This window comes from Schistocerca americana, chromosome 4, assembly GCF_021461395.2.
Source record: "Schistocerca americana isolate TAMUIC-IGC-003095 chromosome 4, iqSchAmer2.1, whole genome shotgun sequence".
Lineage (NCBI taxonomy): Eukaryota > Metazoa > Arthropoda > Insecta > Orthoptera > Acrididae > Schistocerca > Schistocerca americana.
This window is the reverse complement of record NC_060122.1, coordinates 725,792,814-725,818,378: the sequence shown is the minus strand read 5'-3', so window position 1 is coordinate 725,818,378 and position 25,565 is coordinate 725,792,814. Positions and strand designations below refer to the sequence as shown.

Genomic DNA, 25,565 nt, shown 5'->3' with positions numbered 1-25,565 from the left:
GAGTAACTACTAAATAATTTTTCTCCCGGCTAAAGATTTGATCAAGTTGCTAAAGAACTCCAAGTTAACGTCGTGTTAAAGTGTTGTTTGTAAGTTGTGTAAGTGTCACTAAATCACAGTTCATACAACAGATTCAATACAACTATTGATTAAGATGGAAGCAGTTATCTTCAGCAAAATGATCATTAAAACCACCGAATATCAGCTGCGCACAACACTGACATATGTTACTTGAAACAATATTCTTCGCAACTCGTGTGTAATTAATTTCGGCTCCATACATCAGCTAGAAAAGTTTCTTATAAGGATCGTGCTATGAGCACTGTTTTTAAAGAACCAATGTGATTCGAATCATTTTCATTAAAATGAGTTCGGGACCACCAGTGCACATTTATTTTTACACGTTGGTATTACGTTGAGCATTTATGTCTGCAGAGTTGCGTAATTAGAATTTGCCGCTGTGATAATTGTTAAGATGGCGGCAGACAATTGATAGAGACTTTCTATTGTTGTGGTTGTTGTTGTGGTCTTCAGTCCTGAGACTGGTTTGATGCAGCTCTCCATGCTACTCTATCCTGTGCAAGATTCTTCATCTCCCAGTACCTACTGCAACCTACATCCTTCTGAATCTGCTTAGTGTATTCATCTCTTGGTCTCCCCCTATGATTTTTACCCTCCACGCTGCCCTCCAATACTAAATTGGTGATCCCTTGATGCCTCAGAACATGTCCTACCAACCGATCCCTTCTTCTGGTCAAGTTGTGCCACAAACTTCTTCTCTATTGTTAGAGCAAATAAGTATTTTAAATGCTTATTGAACTTTACAGAAACTCTACTTTCATATTGTGCACTATTTAGGCTTCATCAAGCAAACATTTGATTTGTTTCTAAGGAAGACACAGGCAAACATGCGATACAAATCGCTATCATCAATGGCTGCGCTCCTTGCAGCGGAAAGAAACAATTACCACAGATAATGGTTACTGAGAGAGGAATTACACTTACAAATAATTATTCACTCTTGTTTATAATAATAATGAACTCTATTTTCAAGTAATAATTAACAAATAATTACAATTTCTTAACAGACCTCAGTTTGATATGCGTCTTGCGTGCTGAACGTACAAAAGCCAACCAACAAAAGGTAAAAACGAAGGAAGACAAACGCAGATCATAAAAGCACTTTACAATTATCATTGTCTTTGTATGATACACATCGATATGTCCAATTATATCATAGAATATCATATAAATAATTAATTCACTATAAGTTCTCATTGTTTTTTCATACGTCGAATACATAATGTTTATAACTGTTAGAGGCATAATTTCCTCTCGTCGCATTGTAGCCAAATATTTATCCCGTGGATGTTACAGTGCCCCTTGGGCTGAGAAAAAAAATTAGTTTATCTATTGTATATATTTTTTTTTTAACAGTCCACGTAATCCACGTAGATTTGCTACTCTCAAGATGCAAATGTTTAGTTTCAATGTTGTTTTAGACATGACAGAATTATAGTTGAATCGAGTACTTTAAATGACTTCAGTGACTGTATTATCTCGGAAATTGCTGCGGATACGTCCCGGATTAACATATACCCCCCCCCCCCCCTCCCCCCATTTGGGTTCACTGGACTCGGAAAACCGGGAATAAAACCGTCCGAGGGGCTTCAAGAAAATACAGACACCTACTTTTAACAGTCAGGCTTGACATGAATGTAATAAAATATGCTGGAAAATGCAAATTTATGATTCTGTTGTAAGCATCTGAGATAAAGAATGTTTTCTCATGGTGGGGTATCATAAAATTTCCAAAGTCACTCATTTATCGAATGTCATAACAATTTGCTGCTGACGTCGTAAGACTGCCCCCGTGTCAAGCCGTTGGACCGCAGACAGGTAGAAGCTGCTGCTGGACCACCCCCCGGCCGAGTCGGTGGGGAGTCGGTTGCCGTCGACTGCATCGTGGTTTGGATCTGCTGCTGGCTAGAAGTCGCGCTGCAGCAGGTCTTGTTTCCCTTTCCCACGTCCCTCAGTTTAAGACAGGTACAGGAAAAGTCAAAATATAACCATCAGTGACAAGATAATTACTATTCTCATCCTGTGGAAAAGTTTATTAGTGTCCATTTCACTCGCATTCACACGGATGGAATTAGACTGTTTTTGGAGTATGTTCTGTATTTTGACACTGTTCAACACAATGTAGTGATTCACACGTAAGTTTATCACAATATGCACATTTTGAACACTGCACCGTTAAGCATACAAGTGTCCGTAGTGTGCTTCGTTTACTTAAGCGGAATGTAAATATTTTCGCGGCGCGCTGCGTAGCCAATGTTGCATTATTGTTTTGCTGCGCGGCTGGCTGTACAGTCTGTCACATTAAATTTGGCACGCGGAGACGCTTCATATCAAACTACTAAAGGTCATCAGTTGAAATTAATTATTAATACAGTCAACAGTGCTCAACGTTCATAGCGTTGCTGCTAACTTTGACACTCCAAGAGCGTTCATAAAGTTACGTGATCACAGTTTTTATCACTGTTCATCATTATTCACAATGTAAATCACAGTTCTTCACGCGTCCACTAGTTCCTGCGAAACACGTTTCACTGTTCTGATTGCTGTCAGTAGTTTTCCACAGTACTTAACAGACAATCTATATGCCAATGACACTTTTCAAATAATGAGGTCTGGTACACTTGCACATAAGTTCATATTACCATGACTGAATAACAAAATTTAAAATTTTACACTGTCACATGAACATGAGACAATATAAAACTTTCAGAATCTGCTACATTATCTTGACCATGAGATCATTACTGAACTGTCCAGATAACAGAACATTTCCATTTTTATTACAGATACATATATTTATATATTTCTATTTTTTACTTTTTTTTTTATTGGGATTGTTATTTACCATGTTCTTGGCACAGATGTCCATGTTCGGTTTATCTAACCGGAATGTTGCTCATAAGAGCATTTTAAATGACTTTGTAATGAAACCGTGTACGTAAATCAGTACACATTCAGATTTCGCTTCACTAGTGGTGAAAGCAGTTTATTTTATTTTTTATTTATTTATTTCTTTTTCTCAGTCACACAGCTCACACACCACCAACACTCACTATGTGTGTGGGACTACATGACTCAATCTTATGAAAATATTTTTGTTATATCTGTTGTGGTTGGCAGGAGAGCCAACACCGTGTTACTAGAGGAAGCCGAAAGGCATGCGTTTTAGCTCACGCAGGCTGGCGTGAGATCTGGAACAGTACAAGGAAATTAGAATTTAGAAAAAATGGACGTAGCTGGTGGAATACTTAGCTTTAATCCATTAATGGTGAACGTCGCTCTTGACTGTACATGATTCAGTGTCAGTAGTAACTGGTAATGGCGCCTTGCTAGGTCGTAGCAAGTGACGTAGCTGAAGGCTATGCTAACTATCGTCTCGGCAAATGAGAGCGTATTTTGTCAGTGAACCATTGCTAGCAAAGTCTGTTGTACAACTGGGGCGAGTGCTAGGAAGTCTCTCTAGACCTGCCGTGTGGCGGCGCTCGGTCTGCAATCACTGATAGTGGCGATACGCGGGTCCAACATATACTAACGGACCGCGGCCGATTTAAAGGCTACCACCTAGCAAGAGTGGTGTCTGGCGGTGACACCACATTCCTCCCCCGCAAATCGGCGTATGGTTGTGGCATAAGGCTTCCGCCCGCCGTGGGGAGGACCCCATGTTGACGTATGCGATGAGGTGGGGAGCCTAACAACAGGCGAGGCTGTGCCACATGCACCCTGCCATTCGGACCGCGGGGAACTAGGAAACGCCTGAAAACCTGCTCCAGGGTGTACGCCAACATGTGGTGTATGCGCTCGCAGAGACAGGAGGGGCCGAATGGTCGACCTCCATCGAGCCGAGGCACCCAATGGGCGAAGACGACATACCGTTCGGAGCGGGCAAGAGTTCCATGTCGGAGGACAGCTGGTCACGGGAAGCGATCGGCGGCGCGTGACCCAGGGAGGCGCCCGGCGGTTGTAGCGTCGCGTCCACTGCGGGCATCGCCGGCGGGAGAACAGGCGGTGGCAGCGGCGGCACATCGCCATGGAGGAGGAGGAGGAGGATATTAGTGTTTAACGTCCCGTCGACAACGAGGTCATTAGAGACGGAGCACAAGCTCGGGTGAGGGAAGGATAGGGAAGGAAATCGGCCGTGCCCTTTCAAAGGAACCATCCCGGCATTTGCCTGAAGCGATTTAGGGAAATCACGGAAAACCTAAATCTGGATGGCCGGAGACGGGATTGAACCGTCGTCCTCCCGAATGCGAGTCCAGTGTGCTAACCACTGCGCCACCTCGCTCGGTCATCGCCATGGGGCAAAATGGAAGGCAGCGTCGGTAACACCTGGGGCTGAGGCGAGCCAGTAGATGGGTCCCCAGGGCGCTGACCGGACGGCACCGTCGCTGAAAGCAGACGGGGAGCGGCAGATCCCGTGCGATGACAGAGGCGCAGCTGATTGAGATGCCGACGCACATCACCAGAGGCCCCCAAACCCAGATACATAGCGCGGCCGAGGCAGAGAAGAATGCGCCCTTCGAGCCAATTCTGTGAACCTCGATAGTGGCGGTAGTAGACAACATCGCTTGGGGCAAAAGCAGGTGTCTGCCGCTGCACAGGAACCTGATGCGGCGGATGTAGCAAAGACATCAAGGTTCAATGAGGGCGACCGTGGAGCTACTCAGCCGGCGAGTGACCATCTTGGGGCTGAGAGCGAGACGAGGACAAAAAGAGCAATAACGCATCCTCCCGAGAATGCGACTCTTTCAACTTCAACATCTGTGACTTGAAAGTCCTGACCAATCATTCCACGGCACCGTTTGACTGTGGCGAAAACGGCGCGAACGTCAGATGTTGAATACCATTGGCCTTGCAGAATGACTGAAATTCTGTGGGCATGAATTGTGGGCCATTGTCGGAAACATTAGTCTGTGGAAGACCTTCAATGCAAAAGATAGCAGATAACGCTTGGATGGTGGCAGATGACGTTGTGGAAGACATCCGGACAACAAAAGGAAAATTACTTAATGAATCTACCACAACCAACCATCGAGCATTCCAGAACGGACCAGCAAAATCGATGTGTAGGCGTTGCCAAGGGGAAGTGGCTTTTGGCCATGCAAAGAATTTCTGCGGTGGTGCTGATTGTTGTTCGGCACACACCATGCAAGAAGAGCACATATTCGTAATCGCAGCATCGATTCCGAACCAAGTACAGTGCTGACGAGCAAGTTGTTTCGTTCTCACTATACCCCAATGTCCTTGGTGGAGAAGCTGTAAGACAGAGGACTGTAACGAACGTGGGACCACGACCCTGGACTGATCATTATCAGAACGCAACAGCAAAACACCACGTCATACAAAAAGTCTCTCCTGGTGAGCAAAAAATCGGCGAACCAATGGATCACCGATCCGTGACTTTGACAAGGGCCATTGCGTAGCAACAAAACGCAGAATGGTAGCAAGGACAGGGTCGGCAGCTGTGGCTGTAGCTACACGACGAAAATCAATCGGAAACGATTCGACCACGTCATCGGTTTCCGAATCAATGAACATGCAAGCAAGTTCGGAGGAATCGAATGCTCTATCCTCAGCAACAGGCAAACGGGACAATGCATCGGCATTTCCGTGCTTAGCAGTGGACTGATACAAGATATCGTAGCGGTACTGCGAGAGGAAAATAGACCAGCAAATGAATTTCTACGCTGTACGTGGAGGTACAGGCTTGGTCGGATGAAAAAGCGATGTCAAAGGTTTGTGGTCTGTGATGATGGTAAAGTGACGACCATACAAGAAATCATGAAACTTTGTAACACCAAATACGAGAGCCAATGCTTCTTTCTCGATCTGTGAATAATTTCTTTGCGCAGACGAGAGCAATTTGGACGCAAAGGCAATAGGGTGATTGTGCGATCCATCTTTGTGCGCAAACACAGCACCGATCCCGAAATCCGATGCATCCACCATCAACAAAAGGGGCTTCTGGGGATCAAATGGCGTAAGGCAAGTATTGGAAAGCAACGCCGATTTCAACTGGTGAAAGGCGCACTCGCATGCCGTCGTCCAGACGAACGGAACACCTTTACGGCGTAAGCGATAAAGCGGAGCTGAAATGGAAGAGGCATGTGGAACATATCTGTGATAATAGTTACTTTTTCCCAGCACACTCTGTAGCTGCTTCAAATTCTGCGGCGAAGGCAAGTCTTGTATGGCACGGAGGTGCTAGGGACTGGGATGTATGCCTTGGGCATTGAGTACATGTCCCAGGTAGGGCAAGTCACGAGCAAAAAACACACATTTGTCCTTCCTCAAGCGAAGACCATTTTGTCGCAAGACCTGAAATAATGTTCTGAGATTGGCAAAATGTTCTTCTTCCATCTTTCCGGAGATCACAATATCGTCCAGATAGTTTGCTGCAGTAGGGACCGAGGCACAAACAGTTTGCAGATATTGCTGAAACAATGCAGGGGCGGACGCACACCCGAATGGCAGTCTTTTGAATCGATACAAACCAAGATGCGTGGTAACCACCAAGACGCGCTGGGATTCGTCGTCCACTGGTATTTGCAAGTACACATCTGCTAGGTCCAACTTCGAAAAATATTTACCCGGGCACAGTTTGTCAAAAAGATCGTCCGGGTGGGGTAAAGGATAAGTTGCAATCACTAGTTGTGGATTCACCGTTGCCTTGAAGTCCACACAAAGTCTCAATTTTCCGGAAGGTTTTGGCAAAATTACTAAGGGTGACGCCCAGAGAGAAGCCTGCACACGTTCAATCACACCTTGTGATTCCAAATCGTGTAACGTTCTTGCGACCTCATCACGCAATGCGTGGGGAACATTGTGCGCTCTGAAAAATTTCGGTTGCGCGTTGACTTTCAGTTCCAAATGTGCTTCATAGTTCTTAGCGCAACCAAGGCCCGGTGCAAAAATGTCTGCAAATTCTTCACATAGACGAGAAACACTGGCTGAAGGCACAGTCTGGTTCACTGATAGGACCTGATTTACTATAGACAAGTTAAACAACTGAAATAAATCGAAACCAAACAAGTTCACTGCAGAAGAAGAATGAAGGATGTAAAATGACACAAGTTTTGTTTGTCCTTTGTATGTTGCAAGAAGGCTGCACTGTCCTAACACAGGGATATCTTGACCTGAATAACTAGTTAACTTAACATTTGCGGCACGCAACGGAGGTGTGCCCAGCTGTTTGTACATGTCTTGATTGATCAGTGAAACTGCAGCTCCGGTATCGAGCTGGAATGGTATCAGTTTGCCGTTAATGTCCAAGTCTACAAAAAGTTTATTGTCCTGGTGACGACAAGAGCGACTGTCTCGTGCAACGTGAACTGACACAGGTACAAAATCACTTGCGACTTGACGGGATTTCTGGCGATGTCGACGCACACTATTTGTGGGACGAACACAGTCACTGTTAGAGAGAGTGGCACTGAGCGGAGTGGAATGAACTACATGAATTTCCATGGGCGAAGTTTCACGAGCCTGAGTATCCTTGGTTCGAATTCGGCGCAAAGCAAAGGGCCTGGAATGGTTGTGAGTTTCCGATCTGAGCTTTTTCTGGCAAACACCCTGAACATGTCCTTTTTTATTACAGAAAAAGCAAATAGCTTGACGTGACGGGCAATTCTTGCGCGAATGTCTAGTAGCACACAGCGGGCATGATTTTAGCACTGCATTTGATTGCCTGCGCGGCACACGTGGCTGAGAGCCTGGCGGCAGCGGTGCGGCCGGGCGTGAGGGCTGCTTACTGCTCCGTGCAGCTCGCCCGGCGGGCCGGTTAACCTGACACACGGCTGGTGAAATTTCAAATGATTCCTGAGCAAAGTCAAGTGTGTCCTGCCGATCCAATATGTCCATCACTTGTTGAAGGGAGGGATTGACTAGTTTCAAAATCTGTTCCCATATATGAACATCAGAAACGTTCTGTGCAATTGCATCACGTACCATAGTATCTGAATAAGGTAGTCCACATTGACACTCAAAAGCACAATCCCTAGTAAGGCCTTGCAAGGTTGCAACCCACTCCCGATTAGTCTGACCTGCCGTACGTTTTGTACGAAAGAAGGTATACCTTTTCGCAAGTACATTGACTGATTCTTTGAAATATGCATCTAATGCAGACAAAATTTCATCGTAGGACAGAGTTGCTAAGTCGCGTCGGGGAAATAATTTGACTATCACATGGTACGTTTGTACGCCGACCGAAGACAACAAAAATGGCTGCCGCTCGTTACCTTGAATTCTGTAGGCGGCGAGATGGAATCCAAATTGGCGTGACCAATCCGTCCAGCTTTCCAGTGCAGCATCAAAAGGACGAAAAGTTGGTGCAACTGCGTGTTGTGGCTGTGTTAGCGGTGGAGCGGCGGCTGCCGCGTTGTTTTGCATTGCACGTTAACCCTGGACGAGCTGTCCAAGGGCATCCAGTAATGCCTGCGTCTGCTGATTCTGTAAGCGATAAAATTCAGACAGCACATCTGGAGATGTGCCATTACTCAAGTAAATCAGGGCAGTATAGTTAAGAACGCGGTATTGCCTCGTCGCCAATGTTGTGGTTCGCAGGAGAGCCAACACCGTGTTACTAGAGGAAGCCGAAAGGCACGCGTTTTAGCTCACGCAGTCTGGCGTGAGGTCTGGAACAGGTCAAGGAAAATGGATTTGAGAAAAAATGGACGTAGCTGGTGGAATACTTAACTTTAATCCATTAATGGTGAACGTCGCTCTTGACTGTACATGATTCAGTATCAATAGTAACTGGTAATGGCGCCTTGCTAGGTCGTAGCAAATGACGTAGCTGAAGGCTATGCTAACTGTTGTCTCGGCAAATGAGAGCGTATTTTGTCAGTGAACCATCGCTAGCAAAGTCGGTTGTACAACTGGGGCGAGTGCTAGGAAGTCTCTCTAGACCTGCCGTGTGGCGGCGCTCGGTCTGCAATCACTGATAGTGGCGACACGCGGGTCCGACATATACTAACGGACCGCGGCCGATTTAAAGGCTACCACCTAGCAAGTGTGGTGTCTGGCGGTGACACCACAATATCCATTCTTACACACGAACAAATATATTATTTAAGCATTTTAATTATTTCTATCCTACGTATAGAAAGGTAAAATTCCTCACATCTAATGCAACAACACTAAAGTGTTTATCAAGTTATTTATCCCTTTTAGAGTAAAAATACATTTATTATGGGGATTCTCTACTCCTTGTTCAAATAATTCAAAACCATTACAGTGTAATACTTGACATAAAAGCTTATAAACTAATACATGCATAATATTATCAAATTATTACTGCTAATTATTTTACCAGAAACATTATATTTACAGTTATGGGGTAGTGCACTTGCACTTCTGATTGGTCCTTTGTATCACTTTGTTTTTCTTAGTCCAGGGGACCGAGTAAGATGCTCTGCAATAGGTCTTGTGCAGATGTAGTTTCATATTATACTGGTAATCTTTTATGATTCCAGGGTGTTCAGTGAATACTTCGAGGTATCCAGATAATAATTCTGTTAATTGTCTAGCCTCTGAATCATCAATGCAAGATGCCTCCTGTACTTTCTCTTCTATTGTTGTGACGATATCACTCACATTGCTGGGTGCATCGTTATTTCGATTTTTGTGGCACATCTGTGGATGCTTATGATCCAACACTAACAACTTCTGTTTGCTGACAGAAATATTCATTTTTCTCATCAGCGGAAGGTTCGCACCGAACTCCCGATTCAGCATTAATGTTATGGGTCGCTGTTGGTACTTAAGTGCACATGTCCCACGGGCGAGATCAATTACAGCTTCTCTTTCCCGAAGGAAGTCAAGACCCAGAAGCACCGGTACTGACGAGTTATCCATTAGTAGGAACGTGCATAATAAGCGATCATTTCCCAAGGAAACTACCACCTGTGTCTGGTATTTTATACTCTGTGCCTTTTTTCCCAATGTCCCTATAAACTTACAATTTGCAACCAGCAAAATCGGCAATCTTCTTATCTCCGATACCTTCTTGAAAAACTGCATGTTCATAACTGATACATTCGCACCTGTGTCGAGCAGAATAGTGGTTGTTACACCATTTACAGCTCCGGTGACACTTGCTTGGATATTTTCCCTTTGTGGCTTATCAGAGACAGCAGGTTCCTGATACAGCTCATCTTCGATCCTGTTGCCATCCTGATATCGTATCATGTTTATTTTTTGTTCTGTTGACCTATTGCCTTCATTGTTGGCCTCGGTCACCTGGCGAAGGCCTACAGGGACCGAAATTAGTTTGTTGGCTTCTGAGTGTGTTGTTTCGTTTCCGAAGGTACCTCCACTGTTCTAACATTTTGTGAGTTTTCAGTCGGAGGAGGCCTGCTTGGATCCCACCACGGTGGATATTGATTGCTTGGTATAGGTATAGCCTGTACATAATTTATTGGCTGACCTGAATTGATAGAATTTTGCTGCAGCTGCCAATGACTTGGCCCTGGCTGTCGCCAATATTTACTGTCACCTCGCATATTTTTAGGCTTGTCTTTATATGGACTGCCTGACCTGTTGTCATTTTGTCTCTTTCAGTTGCTATTGTTATTGTTTGGGTTTTCATTGTGGTACGGCCTCTGATTACCATTCGGTTGTTGGTGTTCTTCGGCCTTTTGATAATTACTGTTATTATTATTAGTATAACCAAAATTTTGGCTGTAGGGATTCCTACTACTATTATTATTATTGTATTTTCCGTTACTATATGCTTTATTTTTCTTTTTCTTTGGACTACCTTAGCCCCTATTTCCATTATTTCCATTCCATGAATTTTTTCTATTAGGACTATTATCATTGCTGATCACGTCAGAATTTTTTCTGGTGACTTCTAGCACTAGATCCAGAGAATCAATTACAGACAGAAATTCTTTCAGATCGGTGTCTGTAACATTAAATAATTTTTCTCTAATATGTATAGGTAATCTAGCTTTTAACACTCGCAATAAGTCTCTGGTGGTTACTGGCTCATCCCAGTACCGGCTCATGTTAATATATGTTTCAAAGTACTTTCTTAAAGAACCTAACTTCAGATTGTATATTTCTGCATTGTAAACAATTTTACGGAGTCGCTCTTGAGTAGACGCTGACCAGAATTGATCAAGGAACGCCTTCTCAAAGTCATGGAAAGTCTTACAAGTTTCTGCTGCATTTAATACCCAGAGTGATGCATCACCAGAAATATGTGAAATCACAAACTGTATTTTCTGTTCTTCCGACCATGATTTTGGAAGAACACTTTTGAAGTTTCGAATGAAAACTACTGGATGTATGTTTTTCTTGCTTTCTTCGTTAAATATTTGGAACTGTCTATGCTTAATTAGGCTTTCTTCATGCATCAAAGTAGTTAAGTACATGGAATTGCTATCATTCGCAGGTGGTGTGGTTACTTTATTACAAGTACATTCTGTTCCACTATTATTGTTCCTTGGTGTCACATATTGCTCTGGTAATATCGGTTGATTACCAAAATTTGGTCTTCCTTGTGGTGCATTAATATTCGCCGTCAGATTATCTGCGATCTTTTGTCTGTCAGTACCAGTGTTATCATTACTGTATACTGTCAGATTTTAAAAATTTTGATTTTCAGAGCTCTGCACCCTGGCTACTTCTGTTCGGACTTGCTTCCGGATTTCCGAGGGAATGTCCTCCTGCATTGTTTCCACAGCGGTAGCCAAGGCTTTGAATTGGTTCTCTAGTCTATCTACTTCAGTTTGAAGACTATTTACTTGAACTGGAATGTTTGTTAACAGTTCAATAGTGGTTTTTACTGCATCGATCTCCTGCTTCAAATGGGTAGTAATAGCATTATCATGATCGACCAACACTTGATTTATCCTACGGACAATTTCTTTATCTCTTTTCAGAAAAATATTGTTTATATTTTTCATAAATTTCTTTTCCTTTTCTTGGTCCCTGAGCTCCTGTTGTTGTTTTCTATAAGCTTTTCCTGTCTACGTTTTTCCTTTTCCTGCTGACGTTGTCTTTCACGCTCCTGCTCTTTAAGTTCGCGTTGTTTTTCACGCTCCTGCTCTTTAAGCTCACATTGTTTTTCACGCTCCTCCTCTTTAATAGTAAACTTTTCAAATAATGCTGTTAGCATATCCTGTATGGACATAGCTTGAGCATTGCTAACTTCTGCCCCTTGCCCAGAAGAAATATTGCCATTAATTCCTAACTGGTTGAATCCAGGAGTGTCAGTTTGTTTTGGCAACTCCTCGGTTTTACTATCACTCATGACATCAGTTTCTAAATTATCATTCATAATTAAATTTTCTAATAATTCAACAGAAATGTGGGTAGATTGTTCTACCTGAGACTCTGATGTCATCTCTGCATCAGTATGCTCATTCGGTTTATTTTTCTTTTGTTTAACCATTCTATCACCAATATAGCACAACAAATATATAAATCACTGACAAGCACCAGTTGACACAAAATGATCTTATAACTAACACATAATAACACTCAAAAATATTATTCTCGCAGCCAGAATATTCAATTATTACTACTTATGGCTGGAGGTATTAATTACAATTTAAAATTGCACACGCAGTGAATGTTGTATGTGTGCTGCTGCTCAGTTACCGAATATGTACATCTGTTCCTACCTGAATTGACATTTGTGGACTGCACTGCTTATGTGAAGTTACTCGTGTGTCTAGCACCAGTGCAGATACAGATTCGTTCAGCAGTTTGGTAGGAAGATGTCAATGCTGATGAAACAAATAAATAAACAATGATTAATAGTTTGTTTTGGTACTCCGTACCTGTAATAGATCACAATTTCAATTATTAAAATGAATAAATGTGCATTGGTGGCCCCACGTTGGGCGCCAGTGTGGCGTTCGCTGTGTTATTCAGTGGTTTGGTATTTAACTAATTTGTAAATGGAAATGATAATCTTATTTTCTTATATTGAGTAACTACTAAATAATTTTTCTCCCGGCTAAAGATGTGATCAAGTTGCTAAAGAACTCCAAGTTAACGTCGTGTTAAAGTGTTGTCTGTAAGTTGTGTAAGTGTCACTAAATCACAGTTCACACAACAGATTCTATACAACTATTGATTAAGATGGAAGCAGTTATCTTCAGCAAAATGATCATTAAAACCATCGAATATCAGCTGCGCACAACACTGACATATGTTACCTGAAACAATATTCTTCGCAACTCGTGCGTAATTAATTTCGGCTCCATACATCAGCTAGAAAAGTTTCTTATAAGGATCATGCTATGAGCACTGTTTTTAAAGAACCAATCTGATTCGAATCATTTTCATTAAAATGAGTTCGGGACCACCGGTGCACATTTATTTTTACACATTTGTATTACGTTGAGCATTTATGTCTGCAGAGTTGCGTAATTAGAATTTGCCGCTGTGATAATTGTTAAGATGGCGGCAGACAATTGATAGAAACTTTCTATTGTTAGAGCAAATAAGTATTTTAAATGCCTATTGAACTTTACAGAAACTCTACTTTCGTATTGTGCACTATTTAGACTTCATCAAGCAAACATTTGATTTGTTTCGAAGGAAAACACAGACAAACATGCGATACAAATCGCTATCATCAATGGCTGCGCTCCTTGCAGTGGAAAGAAACAATTAACACAGATAATGCTTACTGAGAGAGGAATTACACTTACAAATAATTATTCACTCATGTTTATAATAATAATGAACTCTATTTTCAAGTAATAATTAACAAATAATTACAATTTCTTAACAGACTTCAGTTTGATATGGGTCTTGCGTGCTGAACGTACAAAAGCCAACCAACAAAAGGTAAAAACAAAGGAAGACAAACGCAGATCATAAAAGCACTTTACAATTATCATTGTCTTTGTATGATACACATCGATATGTCCAATTATATCGTAGAATATTATATAAATAATTAATTCACTATAAGTTTTCATTGTTTTTTCATACGTCGAATACATAATGTTTATAACTGTTAGAGGCATAATTTCCTCTCGTTGCACTGTAGCCAAAAATTTATTTCGTGGATGTTACAATGGAAACAAGCTCCAGGGAATTGAGCCTCTCCCAGTGGCTTGGCCGACCTCTTCTCAGCCCTCTCGCCATGAGGAGATCATTTTGGCTACATTTCTTTTTGGGCACTGTCATTTTAGCCATTGCCATTTGTTAAGTGGTGGTCCCTCACAACTTCGTACTTATTGCCCTCAGCCTTTGATGATTTACCATTTACTGACGCAGTGCCCTTTCTTTAACCACTTATAGTCTCATTTATGTTTGCCATCTGGTCATTTTAGTGAACAACATGTGGTCTGTCGACTGCATTTTGATTTTTATGCGTTGCAGCAGTGTGGTGAAGAACATTTAATCTTTAGTTCAGGACCTCCGTTTCTGTATGGCATATTTTATGGACCGTTCTCCAAGGCCCTGTTTTTAGCTGTCATTCCTTCCATTGATTGAACTTAACATGTAGTTGTTTTTACCTCCTTTTTTTTGCCTTCGTGTTCTACAGTTGTGACATGAGTGCATATTACCCTAGTTGTTTTTGCACCCTAAAACAAAACAAAACTAAAGCAGAACTGTATGGCATGGTTACTTACTGGGTAGGACTGAAATAGGAAATTGATAAAATCATAAGTTACAATCACCAACTTTCTCCTCCAAATACCAAAATTTTTGTTGGCTCACACCTATGGAGGAGAAATGATATTACGATAAAATAAAATTGAGCTTGCATAGAAAGATTTAGGTGTTTATTTTTCGTGATTACTATTTGAGAGTGGAAAGGTAGAGAAATATTGGTAGTCTGCCAAACAGTTACGTGTTAATTGCAGAGTAATAATGTAGATGTAGATTATATATGACAGGAGATTAATTAGAGGATAGTTGGTACATTTGCTAAGCTTCCCACCTTTGCAAGATTTTGTGTTAATGCCGGAGTCTTTTTCCATCCTTCTCCTTGATACGTATGCAGTGTTGGATGTCTTGGACACGTCTATTCCATGCTGTGGTCAACTGATTTATTTACTTCTCTCTGTGTGGCAATTGCATTCAATCATATTAGTTTCTGTAGTGCTCTCTGTTTGTTTAACACTATCTCTTAAGTGTTAACCAGGTTGATTCAGTTGAGATGGTGTTGATTGGTGGAAGTACAATTTTACTGCACATTACTGTTTCCTGGTTTCTTGGTCTCCACTATTTGAATTTCTCTCTTTATTGCTCATTCCTATTTATCTTGTTATGATACACATTGATGTGTTAAGCTAATTTTGCTACAAGGATTACTGCCACATTTTGGACATACAAATCAGTAATTTAATGTATTGTAAATATTTTGACAATATTATGAAAAGGATAGGTTGCTATTCACCATATGGATGAGATGTTGAGTCACAGACTGTGCAGCTCTATATAGCGAGTAGCAATCCATCCTTTCGTACTATTGTCATATTTCATCCTGGTTTTTCCTTTTTATGTTTTGAATCAGTCATGGCCTGCAGGACAAGAAAATAATTTTAATTATGTATGGGATTTAAATATCTCTTGCAAGCATCTCTTAAAGCATTTGGGAATATTGACTATTTATACAGTTCATTTATTCACATTAAAAATTGTTTGAATTAGAGAATGATTCATTAACACACTTACAGAAGAAAGGAATAATCTGCTCTACCTCTAGTGAATGTAGCTCGAATGCAGAAAGGAGTGAAAAATACAGATAAGAAAACTCTTTGACAATCTACTTACTTTAATAACGTATCTGAAGGCAGCAAAGTGCTTTCAGGTGCAAATTACAGTGAGTTTTTCATAATTGTTGTTGTAAAATGATTTTTACATTACTTGCTACCAAGAAATGTATTCCATTTTCTCTTAAGCTGCATATTTGGTTCTTTTCAAGATAGTGTGAGAGCATTTTAATTTCAGGACCATTTGGTGAACAGGATGATGAACAAGTATTTGTCCAGAAAGTTGTACCAGAGACAGATCAGTTATTTGTGAGGTTGGCATCTAATGGGAAAAGGTACTGCAGTTTTAATTAACTATTTCATAAAGTTAATTAATTAATAAATCATTAATCAATTTAATTAAATGATTGACTTCTTTGGGGCTTCAAAATAAATCAAAGACATGGATATTTTCATACATCCATCTTCAGATGGATAGGGGAACAACGGTTGATAAATATATGTGAACCATTTAAGAACACTGTCAGCTCTGTGTCTGTATTTATTGTCACAGGGAGTGGCCGCATGGTTTGAGGTGCCATGTCACGGATTGCGCGGCCCCTCCCGCCAGAGGTTCAAGTCCTCCCTCGGGCATGGGTTTGTGTGTTGTTCTTAGCATCAGTTAGTTTAAGTAGTGTGTAAGTCTAGGGACCGATGATCTCAGCAGTGTGGTCCCTTAGGAATTCACACACATTTGAACATTTGTATTTATTATTTATTTAAAAACAACTGATTTTGGTGGTCCACTCCATGTTCATCAGACCCCTGTCTGGAAACTGGTGGTCGTATAATCAATGGCAGTCAACATCATACGCCACGGTCGCAGGTTCGAATCCTGCCTCGGGCATGGATGTGTGTGATGTCCCTGGGTTAGTTAGGTTTAAGTAGTTAAGTTCTAGGGGACTGATGACCTCAGAAGTTAAGTCCCATAGTGCTCAGAGCCATTTGAACCATTTGAATCAACATTGCAAGACCGCTACGGTCGCAGGTTCGAATCCTGCCTCGGGCATGGATGTTTGTGATGTCCTTAGGTTAGTTAGGTTTAACTAGTTCTAAGTCCTAGGGGACTAATGACCTCAGCAGTTGAGTCCCATAGTGCTGAGAGCCATTTGAACCATTTTGAATCAACATCATAAAAGAATAAAAAACAACAGTGTTCACAGTGATGCATCTAGTGCAGCCTATCAACCTTTGACTGACTGATTGATGGGTTGCACTAGACGCATCACACGTGAGTATGCAATGTTTTTGAACCTTTTATGGTGTTGATTACTATTGGTTATATGACAACCAATTACCATAAAGGAGCCAAGTGAAGGTGAAGTGACTACTGAAGCCAGTCACAAGATACAGAGCTGATGGTGTTATTCAGTGGTTCACATGTATAGATGTGGACTTTTGTCCTTTGATGAACTTAGGAACTTAAAAGCAATTATGAAGTTGGCAGTTGACTGAGTTACTCGATTCTCACATTAGAGTTACCATCACTCTTATCTTAAATGCCAATAATTTTTATAAGATAGATAGTAGATACATACTGATTTTTTTTATTTGACTTAATTATAATCATGTTATTTACTTTCTGTTTGTTGCAAGTGTTATGAAATATTTATGTGTGATTTAATCGCAGATGGAATTTGCTGATCATGTTTTTATTTTATTTGCTTGCATGTCAGTGTTTGGAGTACATTTTCAGATGCTAACACTATGGTTATGGTACTTTTTGTAATATGCCATCAATCCGTCTGCTTCTCGAGGTTTCCTAAGTGTTCATGTTGATTATCAAAATGCCTGTTTCCAGAGTCCCTATCACCATCACCTTCTAATATTGGAGTTCTCAACATCTAATAAGGTTTTATCCCTGCAGTAATATTATCATTTTTAAGTTTTGTGTTTAAATCAATATTTCTTTAATTGCAAATATAGACTCACCAGCCGTGTTCACTGCTTAACCTGGTTTTCCAGCTGTTCCTTTGTTTTCTCTCCCTAGTTTCTAAATTTCCCCTGACATCTTGTTTACTCTGTGATGTGACATGGTCCTGTAATGCAAAATGATTTTCTCTGTCTTGCTCTGAAGAAGAATGTTAATCCCTACTGTGTTATGTATGTGTACTTCTGCTCATCAGTCACAATCAGGGACTGGGTGTTGTATTGTCCTAATCATCATCATTTCATCCCCATTGACGCGCAAGTCGCCAAAGTGGCATCAAATCGAAAGACTTGCACCAGGCGAATGGTGTACCCGACGGGAGGCCCTAGTCTCATGACATTATTATTATTATTATTATTATTATTATTATTATCTATTTTAATAATGTCTCCAAAAAGTAAATGCCATCAGTGACCAGCCCCAAATGATCAATTCCAAATAACAAATGTGTTCTGCTGCATACTCCTCACATTGCTTGCTGAACTGTTGTCTAAATCATTCATTTGTGAATAATTCATTGCCAGATGAGTGACACTGCAGTGATGCAGGAGACAGAAGCAGCTGAACTGGTTTACAGCCCAGTTGCCTAATTTGGTTTATGCATGGCATTCCTAAACCATTCAAGGTGATAACTGTAGTGCTTCTTAGATAAGGGCATTGCCTGCACCACACTTGCAATATTACCGGTGGATTTGGGCTGTTGAATATAAAGACACTATGATTTTAATGAAGCCTCTTTTTTTTTCCTTCTTTGATATGTGTGTCCTATGAAGGGATCAAAATCCATGTTCTCCATGCTGCTCTGCCCAAGCTTCTTCCATAATCGACTTGTAACTTTGTTAATTTCCACTATCATCCAGCATTCTTCTTCCTCTTCATCTCTTCGTTGCAGTCTTTTGTATCCAATATATAACTGAGGTAGAACATGTTCCTCATTCTTGTAATTTCCTCTCCTATTCTTAGAAGTATGTCTTCATTCCACTTTTTGTCAGTCCATTTTACCTTGAATATTTTTCTCCACTGTGACATTTCAGAGCTATCTAGATTTTTTCTCTTTATTTTGACTGCCCGTGGTTCACTGTCATGTTGTACTGCTCTCCAAACAAGCCACTTGGCAAAGCTGTTTCCTAGATGTAGCAGCATTCTTTTTCCCGTTAGCAAAACTTTCACTTCTTCAGAAGCTATTTTACACATAGATGTTCTACTTGACTCCTCCAAACAGTTTCCATTTTCTTTCACCAAATGTCTAAGTACCTGAAGGGCTTTACTTATTCCTTGCTCTCTCCATCAAACAATATTTTGAAGGAACCTCCATATTTGCTGATTGTCGTCACTTTGGCTTCCGTACATTGACCCTCATCGCCTGTAGTGCTTTCACCAGTACTGTCAACACTGCTTGATCATCTGCATACTTAATAAAATTAAGTCTCTTAAGGAGATGCATAATTAATAGGTATTATACAGCTAACTTAAATATGCCAAAAAAATTAAATTTGTGGCACCAAAACAATATTCTTATGTTGAATTCACAGACTCATTGCACCAGTGCTGAGAAATGCATCAGCATTTCTCTGTTGCCTTTTTTTACCAATTTACAGACAGCAAAAGATATCATGTTTCCGAATGTGAAAGAATCGTCCCATTAAGAAGCTTTTGCGTGAAACCATTTTGTTGGCCACTTTGGCAAATCTCTTGTCCTTGGCCACTAATTCATTTTAGAATCTTTGTATGAATTTTAAAGCACTGAATTTAGTTCATGAAGATACATCTGAGATTTCACAAATACCTCAGGTAACAATTATTCTATTCCATTGTGGCATTGTGACGCAGCAACCTTATTATGGCTAATATTAAAAACAGTTGTAGGTTGCACAGTGTTCTTTATTAACTCAAGAACAACATGTTACGCCCAGATAGGACACCACATGGTTATCTGAAAATATGAAGGGAGGATGATATTGCAGTTCATCCGACATGATCCTATCTGGACTACTACAACAGCAAAGTGAGGATGAGAAAACAAGTTAAATGAAATGGCATAGCAATACATATACTATGATAATTCACCTAAAAGTTTTTTAAAGTTACTACCATACACCAATTACACTGAGATGACAAAGTCATTCAATACCTCTTACTATCGTGCAGGACCTCCTTTTGCCCAGCGTAGTGCAGCAACTGAATGTGATATGGACTCAACGAATCGTTGGAAGTCCCCTGCAAAAATATGAGCCATGCTGCCTCTATAGCCATACATAACTGCATAAGCGTTGCTGGAGCATGATTTTGTGCAGGAATGGCTCTCTCAATTATGTCCCATAAATATTCTGTGGGAGTCATGTTGAGCAATCAGGGTGGCCAGATCATTCACTTGAATTGCTCAGAATGTTCTTCAAACCAGTCACGAACAGCTGTGCCCCAGTGACAAGGCACATTGTTATCCATAAAAATTACATCTTTTTTTTAGGAACATGAAGTCCATGAAAGGCTGCAAATGGTGTCCAAGTAGCCAAACATAATCATCTCTAGTCAATGATTGGGTCAGCTGGACCAGAGGACCCCGTCCATTCCATGTGAACACAGCCAACATTATTATGGAGCAACCACATACTGCACAGTGCCTTGTTGACAATCTGGATCCATGGCTTTGTGGCATCTATGCTGCACTTGAACCCTCCAATCAGCTCTTACCAACTGAAATCAGGACTCACCTGACCAGACAACAGTTTTCCAGTCATCTAGTGTTGAACCGATATGTTAATGAGCCCAGGAGAGGTGCTGCAAGTGATGTCATGCTGTTAGCAAAGGCACTCACATCAGCTGTCTGCTGCCATAGGCCATTAATGCCAAACTTTGTTGCACTGTGCTAACGGACACATTCATTGTACATGTCACATTAATTTCAGCAGTGATTTCACACAGTGTTGCTTGTGTATTAGCATTGACAACTCTTCGCAAATGCCACTGCTCTCAGTCATTAAATGAAGGTCGTTTAATGTGTCTTGTGGGCTTGCCAAACTTTTTGGGGGTCAGAATGTAAGAATAGTGTTTACCAGCTCTAGTAAAATCCAAGCTCAGTAATTTGCTGCCCCTGGCATATATAAACTTGCCCAGACAGGGAGGGATTTCAAAACTACTACATCTACTCACAAGGAAGTGACAGAAGCATAATTTCACCTTTGCAGAACATCTCAAATCCAGTTCCCACCAACCACACACACATGAAAACCTAATGGTTTTACACCACACTCCCAAAGGGAAGAGACTCAAACTTATTAAAGAGATAGGATTTGTTGCCTAATGACCAGTTGACCAGTAAAAATCAAGCCTACTATGGCTCCGTGTTTCCCATTTTTGAAGAACTTACAACTTTTTAGTTCTTCTTATTCCATATGACCAAGGCCAGTATTATTTATAACTGTATATCTTCATTGTTTCATTTTAGCTTTATATTTATTGTCGGGTCTTTTCTTTTATTATTGCTTTTAGAAATTTCACTTTTATTGTACAGCAATTGCATCGATGAGCTTTAATGTCTATGCCTCCATACATAGTTTCTGACCTTATATGATGCAAATTACATGCACTTGCATTTTTATTCTAATATGGTTTACATTTTAGTGTGGGTCTTGGAATATTCAATTCCCTAATGATTTCTGTTCTGGAATGTTCCATGCATCTAGCTCCAGCTACCATTTCGTGCTGTGTTCAAAGTCTATTAATTCCCATCTTGCAGCCATAATCAGGTCAGAAACCTTCTCATGTGAGTCACCCGAATACAAATGGCAGCCTTGCCAGTGCACTGCCCTTTGTCTATGTGATACTGCCGCCATCTGTACATGCGCATATCGCTATCCCATGACTTCTGTCACCTCAGTGTACAGGTACGATACCAAATGGAAGAAACTGAAAAACATGCCGTAAAAATAGACTGTAGAAAAACACCAGCAACAGGGAGCGATAGAGAACAGAAGGAGACCGCCAATGCCAACCTTTTATGGGGTATCTAGAAAATAACTTCCTATCTCCCAAAATGCCAAACCCTTAGTCTGGTTCAGCTGGACTCAGGGTCAAGACACCCTGCCTTCATTCCTTCACAATCTCAACACCTGTCCTGCTCAACTCAGCCTGCCACCTTCCTAAAGTCGACCTCCTCCAGTCTGATGGCTCCATCTACACCTATGTCCACATTAAACCCACCAACAATACTTGCATTTTGACAGCTGTCACCCCTCTCACACCAAAAGATCCCTCTCAAGCAGCTGACCACTTGGGGATGGCATACCTGCAGTGACAAGAATTCCCTTCCCCAGTATGCTGAGGGTCTCACGAAGGCCTTCAAAGACGGGCACTATTTCCCAGAATTCCCCAGAACCAGTCTGCAAAAAAGATCACTGTGCCATTTCCCCCTCACACCCCACAATCCTCCCACCATCCCCAGGAAACGGCCACAAAGGAGTGCCCCATTCATCACCCAGAAGAGCCCCCACACCCACGCAATGAAAATAACTGAACCACATCCTTCACCAGGGCTTTGGTTACAAGACCTGCCCTAACCACCCACTCACCACTTCCTATTGCAGTCCTGTCACAGGTTTCCTACGAAAACAGCTATGTCATTTACCAGCTCTGCTGAAACCATTGCACGGCTTATTGTATTGGTATGACTACCAACTTGCTGTCCATCAGGACGAATGGCCACAGCCAAACTGTGACCAAGAGCAAAGTAGACTACCCTGTGGCACAACATATAGGTGAGCACAACATGCTTCATTTCAGTGGTTGCTTCACTACCTGAGCCATCTGGATCCTTTCCTACGTCACCAGCTTATTTGAACCACACAGATGAGAGTTAATCTTACAATACATTCTCCGTTACCATAATTATCCCGGTCTCAACCTACTGTCCTCACACCCTCCACCCAACAGTTCCAATGCACTCTCTTCTATCATCTCCTTCCCATTCTCATCTCCCAGCTTCTTTGTTTGTCATCCTCTGTCAGTGCTCCCGCCCATCTTTCCCCGATCCTCTCCTTTTCGCTCCCCCCCCCCCTCCCCCCCCCCCCCCCCCCACACACACACACACACACACACACACACACACATCCCTGTCCCACAAGCTTCTGACGCCACGCCTCTTAGCATTCTAGCTCCTGCACACTCTGCCGGACAGAGTTCCTCTGTTACCACACCTCTACACTACTGTCCCTTCCCTTTCCATGCCCAGCTGCAACCCCTTGTGATAGTAACATCCTGGCCTGAGCTGCCACAGTTGGCAGTCGTGTGTGTGTGAGGTGTGTTTGCTCATGTGTTTGAATGGTTTGTGGTTCTGTGCTTCTCTTTTGCTGAAGAAGGCTGTGGCCAAAAGCTTTATGTGAGTGTTTTGTAATTGTGCCTGTCTGTAACTTAATGTGTCTTCTTTATGGTAAGTAGCAATCTATCTTTTCCTGCTGTTTAAAAACATTATAAATACTTATTTGATTAATAATCACACCTGACAATGTTTTAGTTCTAAAAAAGGGAAAGAAAAGTATTCTGTTTAACAAAATATTACTAGATATGCCAGAAAAAAAGAAGAAAAAAATAGCCATGACAAAGAATTGAACTGGACCAGCAGTTTTAGTAGTCATAACATCTCAGCAACGTGGCTGCCGACTTTGCTGTACTAGACACAAAGAATGACAGGTAGCTTTAAAACGTAACCACCCTAATAATTTGAACATTATTAACTTTTGACCCCACATAATATTAATAAAAATGTTTATTTTAGACACTCTTATGATGTATAGCATTGAAAATACGATTTTTTGTCATCAGCTTTGACCTCCATTTTTCAAAAACTAGGGCGTGTCTGGCTAAAAGCTGAAGCACTTATGACATTATTTTCAATATAGAACATCATTGCAAAACTTGATAAAAATCGGAGCCCCACATCAGACTCTCCCGTTGTAAGCGGCAGTGGATGTTGTTGTGTACATCTTAAATCATCTTGAATCTCTCAGCTTGCATGACTGGCTATCATTACACATAAATTTTTCTCTTCATACAAAAATGAAAAAATCTTTTATTGATAAATTCACTGTAAAATATAAATTAGAAATAATGCTAACATCCACAGTATGTAACTCTAATTCTTCTTCAATGTGTTTCTTTCATTTTTCTTACAGGGTGTGTGTTATAAAAGCTGTAGATGGTAGCACAATAACATCATTTTGTGTTCATGAGTGTGAAGGATCAAGTCGTATGGGCTCCAGACCACGACGATTTATATTCACTGGTCATAGCAACGGAGCAATCCAGATGTGGGATCTTACAACAGCACTTGATCTCTCTAGTCGTGGAGAACCAGGTGATTAATGTAGGGGAATTTAATGGAGTGGGTACAGAAAATGTATTTGTACATTAGCATATGTAGTATAATACAAGTCAAATGTTAAAGTTTGGATGACATGAGTTTATTTTATCTTTCATATAATTTGCAGTATGCATAGTATTAACTGTCAACCATTTGTTGTAATTAGTATGGAACCCTTGTGATTTCAGTGAATCAGATGTCAGGAGGGCCAACAGCTGAAGAACTGCTTAAGCTGCTTGATCAATGTGATCTCAGTAATAGCCATTGTTCCACACCATGCATTTCACCATGTCCGTCAGCAGCAGCAAATTCTGCAGCACGCATCAAGACTTCAAATGTTGTTTTTCTAAATCAGTCACAGGAATCTAGTGAACGTATTAGCAATGGAACGCCTTGTTGAATGTTGAACTGCGAACATGAATGATCGTGTTGTATTACAGACATTTGTATGTGTTCAGTGTTACAATTTTTATTATGAAGCATGCGTGTCTATTTTCTTACTGGATGTGATGTGTATGAATGTGTTTTGTACTATTTGCATATATATTTCATGATTCATTAACAGTGGATCTTATTAAAAATAAGAAAATGAAATTTTAGTAATCATCAGATAGTGTGAGTATAACATTACCAATCATTTCAGAATTTTAACTTTGACATTTTGAAAAGAGTGATGAGAAGAGGAGAATTCGAGTGAAGTAAAGACTTGCCCCTATTAACATTGATGTTTGACATTCAGTTCTGCTTTCCCTTTCCTTTATTTCCACCCACCTCTTACAGTTTTCTCTACCCTTTTCTACTTTTCTAGTATTTTTTGTATGGCATATTTTCATGAACTACAGACCTTGCCGAGGTGAGGTGGTTTGCATGCCATACGATATAGATGGCTGTAATGTAGGTGCTATCACAACAAAGGGATATATGTGGAGAGGCGGATAAACATGTGGTTCCTGAAGAGGGGCAGCAACTTTTTCAGTAGTTGCAGGGTCAACAGTCTGGATGATTGACTCATGTGGCCTTGTAACATTAGCCAGAATGGACTTGCTGTGCTGGTACTGCAGATGACTGAAAGCAGGGAGAAACTAATGCCATTACCTTTCCCTAGGGCATCTGGCTCTGCTGTAGGGTTAAATGAGGATGGCATCATCTTGGGTGAAATATATTGCATCATCTTGGGTAAAATATATTGCAGGTAAAATAGTCTGGCATTTGGATCTCTGGGTGGGGACTACGAAGGGGGATGTCGTCATCAGGAAAAACAAAACTGGAATTCTGTGGCTTGGAACATGGAGTGTTAGATCACTTATTGGGTAGTTAGAGAATTTAGAAAGGGGAATCGATAGGTTGAAAAGACATAGTGGCAATTAGTGAAGTGCGGTGGCAAGAACAACAGAATTTCTGGTAAGATCTGTACAGCTGTATCAATACAAAAACAGATAGGGGTAATGGAGGAGCAGGCCTGATATCATCAAAT

General features: G+C 41.1%; 1 protein-coding gene across 1 annotated transcript in view; it reads left to right on the top strand.

The window, feature by feature from the left end:
• The window catches only part of LOC124613142 (BTB/POZ domain-containing protein KCTD3), a 263,811-nt gene extending 239,111 nt beyond the window's left edge, over positions 1 to 24,700 (top strand). Inside the window, exons 10-12 of the mRNA XM_047141760.1 lie at positions 16,006 to 16,102; positions 23,904 to 24,085; positions 24,280 to 24,700. Of these exons, the coding sequence (XP_046997716.1) occupies positions 16,006 to 16,102; positions 23,904 to 24,085; positions 24,280 to 24,491 (491 nt within the window). The 3' untranslated portion in view covers positions 24,492 to 24,700. The remainder of the gene's footprint in view (positions 1 to 16,005; positions 16,103 to 23,903; positions 24,086 to 24,279) is intronic.
• The last annotated feature ends 865 nt before the right edge of the window (positions 24,701 to 25,565 follow it).